The sequence below is a fragment of the Buceros rhinoceros genome, unplaced genomic scaffold (assembly GCF_000710305.1).
Source record: "Buceros rhinoceros silvestris isolate BGI_N320 unplaced genomic scaffold, ASM71030v1 scaffold19432, whole genome shotgun sequence".
Taxonomy (NCBI): Eukaryota; Metazoa; Chordata; class Aves; order Bucerotiformes; family Bucerotidae; genus Buceros; species Buceros rhinoceros.
Genome location: NW_010400897.1, coordinates 5,604 through 10,865, shown reverse-complemented (window position 1 = coordinate 10,865; position 5,262 = coordinate 5,604). Strand labels below are relative to the sequence as shown.

The following is a 5,262-nucleotide window of genomic DNA, read 5'->3' as shown; positions in this document are numbered from 1 at the left end:
CTTTCAGAATGCAATATACCACTGCAGACTCACTCCAGAAAAGAAGTGGTTCCTCTGGGTCCAGCTTTGGGCATTTTATGCATTTTTCATTTAAAACAATAGATTACTAGTGTATCAAGACATATGCTCATTACCTGTGCCGATGGGTAAGTAAATGATTCGTACCTTCACAATACAGAATGTCAGCACCAGGCTTAACAACTGAAAGTGCTGGTATACTTTAGAGCATCTAAAGGACGGAAGGACACTTGAAGACATGTACACCTTAACACCTCTGTCGTACAACCTTATGTTACACTGTGTTCTAAAGCAAATCAGTGAATTATCAGTCCGAGAACCTTGGCAGAATACCCCACATACCATCTCCCTACATTTTCTGCTCTCCAGTCCTGACCCACCACCTCTGCTTTTGGCCCTTTTCATTTACCTTCAGCCATCTCACCTCTTCATCAAGAGCCATACTGTTCAGAAGAAGCTGAAAACATCTTACCAAGTCTGTCAGAAAGGTTCTTTTCCAATTTTTCCCATGCAGAGGTTTGTGCTCCCAAGGTGGCTTGCAGATTTTCTATCTGCCGGAGAAGTGGCCGTGTAGCAGATGTAACACTTTGACTTAGTTCTTGGTTCCGGCTTTCTGCTTCTTGGAGTCTCTGAAATCGCAAATTAAAGATAATTAGACTTTAAAAATCATATGATGGATTAAAAGACTAGTACAGAATTCAACTAAACATGTAGCAGTTGCTTTACATTCTAAAATTCCTATGTTCGGACTCACAATAAGGGTAACATTTCAAAACAGAAGCCTAACATTTTTAGGTATGTGAGCAACAGCCCAGAAATTTACATTCAAGAGCCCTCTAGACATCACTTGAAACATTACAGCAACATCTATCTATCTTCTGGACCTTAGGAACAAGAAAAATATTCCTAGGCAGCAGCTAAAGAGTAATTTAAACCATATTTGCTAGCAATTTGAGTGGACTATTACAAACTTAATGGCTGTACTTTGTCTTTTACTAAAATGACACCATTACAGTTAAAAGGCACCATAAAAATTATTAATTTGTTTTCAATATGCGATCAAAAAAACATTTCCTTTAATATTTTTGTTCTTGTTCTACACAGAACTAATACTGGAGATAACCAGGAAAGCAAAGCCTCTTTTCAGGCTGTTAATGTCATGCTAACGTTTCGGTTTTAGAAGCCCTCCTGGCAGATGCAAGTTGGCATCGCCTGTTTGCTACACACCTGTTGTAGTTCACCGATTTCCTGGCGTAAATAGTCTTCTTTTCTTGCTGCCTGCTGTTCTGCTCGCTGCAGCGCTAGCCTCAGGTCCGCCACCTAAATAAAAAAGACATCATGGCTAATCTCTTGCCAAAAGTTACAGTTCCACTGTTTGTTGCTACAGTCCTACAGCATCTGTGAACACTGCTAGACAGGGAAAGTCCGTTGACAAGCTAAAGGCTGAAGTTTTGCATGCACACAAATAGTTACATTCATTTATCTACCACTAAAAACTGTCCAACTAAGTTTCTTCCATTTTGCGTCATGGTAAGAGCACTACAAACTTAACAGAGCCTGTCAAAGTCCCTTCCTTTAGACAAGTAAAATTAAAAATGTTTTATAATAAAATTAAAATTCTAAAGCTTAGCACAACTACCACTAAAGACTGAACAAGTTCACAGGAAAGAAATCCATTGGGTATCTGCTAAATAAAAAAAAAAAAAAAGAGTTCCACCTTATATTGCATCTGGTTTATGACGCCAGATGCACACACCGTCCGAGTACATTCATTTGCCCAATGAAAAAGTTTCACTCCCTGTACTTAAGACCCACCTGAATTGCTAACGCTTCCTGTTGCTGCCGTGCCTCATCCTGGGCCTTCTCCAGAGCTAGCCCCAGCTCTTCCTTTGCCTTCATCTCCCGACTCAGGGCTGCTTCTTGTGCCTCACTGTCCTTTGTCGCATTGGCTTTATGAAGATCTGCAAGTTCCCTGGGGAGGATAAAACCCCCAAAAAGCCATGGATTTACAGTGTATACAATGCCAATGGAAACTCTGCAAATACCTTTATTATTAACGTTTCACAAGCACAGAAGCAGACAGGCACGCAAAAGTCTGCTCACTTGTATGCGCTGTCAAGTGCTGCCTGGACACTTCTGTTCCGTTCTTCAAGGTCTTCCACTTCTGCCTGAAGTTTAGCAAGATCCTTTTCTTGTCGCTCTACAACACTGTTCAGTTGTTTAATGCTGTCTCGATGTTGCTTCTCAAGGTCTTCCTTGCCATCGAGCACCTATCAGAGGGCAAACAAGAAGCAAGAGACTAATCCCAGGACATGAGGCAGACAACTCTACCTGAGGACGATGACAACTGTGGCAACCAGTTCAGGATGAAGTTACATGAAACGACTAAACCCACCTAACACTGTGCCAAAAGAGAAAGGTTCTGCTCTTCTGTCTTCCCCAGAGGAGAGGGCTGCTCTTCACCACAGTTTCACATACTTCCTTATACTGGGTCTGCTGCTTGTGAGGTCTTGATTCAGTCACTAACCGAGCAAACAAGAACTGCCCAAATTTTGCTGGTATGGGTTTTCCAGCAAAAACTTAGTGAAAAAACTTAGCTCAGCCCACCTGATAAGCAGCAGAGCAAGTGCCAACAAGCTGGAAAGACACTCGACCGCAGTTTTAAACTGCTCTGAGGACACAGACAGAAATCACATCTCAGTGTCCCAATGATATGAAATAGAGAAGTCTCCCAGAAAAGAAAAAATATCAGCCCATCTAAAGCCTCCCCAAAAGGCTTCTCTGCAGCTAACAGAAAAAGCTTAAAAAAAATAAAACCCCAACTATCTCACCTGTTTTAAATGCTGCAACTCCTCTTCCAATTCCTTAATCTTCTTGTTCTGTTTTGTATTAACACTTTCTCTCTCTTTCTCTTTGGCCCTTAATTTCTTAATAATATTGGAATTGTGCAGCTGCTGTTTGGAAAGCTTTTCTCCTGTGAAGAAAAGGAACACAAAGTTAGGGGATATTGCTGTTATTCTATGAACTCCCTCTATTCACAGCAATCCCTGTTCTTCAGTCCCATTAAAATAATAACCAAATATGTATGGAAGTACTTACTCTTATAGTTTTTCAAGCCAGTTCTTAAGTTTTCAATCTACCTTATCCTGAGATGACCTTGCCACACCAAACTACAGTGAGACAGGATAGGCAGTGAAAGGCTTTGAAGGTAAAGCAAACGAGCTCATCACATCAGGACGTTCATTTAGAAACTAGATTTACTTCCAAAATTAAAAAGTAGTGAGGGAGACACTGTAGAATGCCTTGAGCAATGCCCTAGTTAGATTTCTGCTGACTGGACCGTGGAGGGTTGTACTGCACGCTGGTTTTATCTCTCAGCACCTTGCAATGCATACTGCAGAAAGAGCCCCTCCAGCCATCTGCATCTGATCCCTCCCCCACTGCTCTTTGCTATTAACTACATGGTTCAAATGTACAGAAACATCCAACGTGCTTCAAACGTATTTTTTCCCCACATAAAGAAGGCTCAGATTGTGAAGGCAGTACATTTCAAATTACCCTACAAATTTTTACTATTAAAAAAAAAATTAATTCTCACCTTCCTCCATTAATCCTTTGATTTGCTCTTCTTTTTCTTTCAGTAATTCGGCCGTTTCATTGGTATTAAGTCTAATAGCCAATTCTTCTTTAACAGTCTTTACTTCCTAAGTAATAGGATAAAATACTTAGGACCACTTATTAAAATATATTTAAGGAAAAACACAGTAAGTTACACTGATCACATTTTTCTTTTCCCCTTCCTCTCAAAAGGCTTTTGTTTGAAAACAGTTTAGGTTGAAGGGAACGCTGGAGATTATCTGGTCAAATCAGATTTCCCAGAGCCTTATTCCACCAGGTTTTAACAACCTCCAAGGATTGAGACTCCACAAATTCTCTGTACAATTTGTTCCAACTCCTCCTTCCAATTCACTTCCTATATTTTAAACGTTTGCAGTATAATAAAACCAAACTGTTATATTCACACAGAGGTATCTGATAATTTTTCTATTTCAGCTTAACTACTGTGTCAACACAGTAACACACACAGTGACAAAAAAATACTGTGAACAGTATTTTTTTTTCCAGTTGTGGATTTGAGTTTACTTTTTGTGGACTAGCAATAAGCTGCAATGCTGCAATACCAGGTCAAGAACATTTAAATTCCATAAACTTGGTTGCTGCAGATTCCTTTGCTCATTCCAAACCAATTCATCTCCAGTCCTTAATTTTTCTACCAGTTAATCCTCTAAAGAAGCTGTTCCCGCTCCTCCTCACTTCTCCACATCCCCAGGCTGTTCTTTTGCCTCACACGAATGCATAAATGGGTACAAGGGAAGTGAGACAAGATGTTAAACCTTCTTTTCCCCAGACCAGACTAACTTTAACTGAAATGAGTTCCTTAATTTGGTTCACAACACGTCTGTGAGAACACGTGTGTCAACACAAGGCAATAACAAGCAGCCTGGGAGGCTGGAATCAGCTTATGCTAGTTGCTAATACCACGAGGCAGCATCTGTCAGTCTCATGCTTTTCCTTAGCTTAATTTTCATTAATTTACCTCAAGAAATTTGTGTTCTAAAATAACAAACATTAATTTTGCCAGAAAGCCCCTTACCTTTTTAGCTGCATCTCTTTCTTTGCAGGCTAACTGGAGCTTCTTTTCTGCATCTGCAATTCGTTGAGCAAACTCCTCCTTAAGAGATGAAAGGCTACTGCTCTCCTCTTTCATTCTGAACATTTCACTACATTTAAAATTAACATTTCAGAACAATTGCAGGTTATGTGACATTCCAAGCAGTTTGCAACAGGTTGTCTTAAATGCTTTTAAAACGTGTTTTGTTTTGATTTTTTATTTTACTCGTGTTAACCATAAGTCAAAATCCCACATCTATATTAGAAGTACTGATCAAAGATCTTTATTAATCCAGTAATTAACCTGTGAAAATAATTAAATGCTTGATTTACCTTAAATGTTCTGCCCGTTAATCAAGTTCTTTCTGATTAATCATAGTCTGTGTCATACACAGGGCAAACGATTAAATGTATTTTTAAGTTAAGATCAATTTAATCATTAAATAATAACCTTCACATATTATCTGTAAATTTTTGAACTTGACATTTCACCAGTAAACTGGTAAATAATACTTTCCATTTTTTCCTCTTTTAATTTTAACTTAATTAAACAACGAATTCAGGTTTTTCCCT

At 39.1% G+C, this 5,262-nt stretch overlaps 1 protein-coding gene across 1 annotated transcript in view; it reads right to left on the bottom strand.

Annotated features, from left to right (window-relative positions):
* Positions 1-5,262, bottom strand: part of TMF1 (TATA element modulatory factor 1) — a gene marked incomplete at its 5' end in the record, with an annotated part of 13,405 nt that overhangs the window by 4,696 nt on the left and 3,447 nt on the right. The window contains 7 exons of the mRNA XM_010132083.1: positions 491-647; positions 1,246-1,338; positions 1,834-1,990; positions 2,122-2,288; positions 2,850-2,992; positions 3,617-3,722; positions 4,673-4,799. Coding sequence (XP_010130385.1) covers positions 491-647; positions 1,246-1,338; positions 1,834-1,990; positions 2,122-2,288; positions 2,850-2,992; positions 3,617-3,722; positions 4,673-4,799 — 950 coding nt within the window. The remainder of the gene's footprint in view (positions 1-490; positions 648-1,245; positions 1,339-1,833; positions 1,991-2,121; positions 2,289-2,849; positions 2,993-3,616; positions 3,723-4,672; positions 4,800-5,262) is intronic.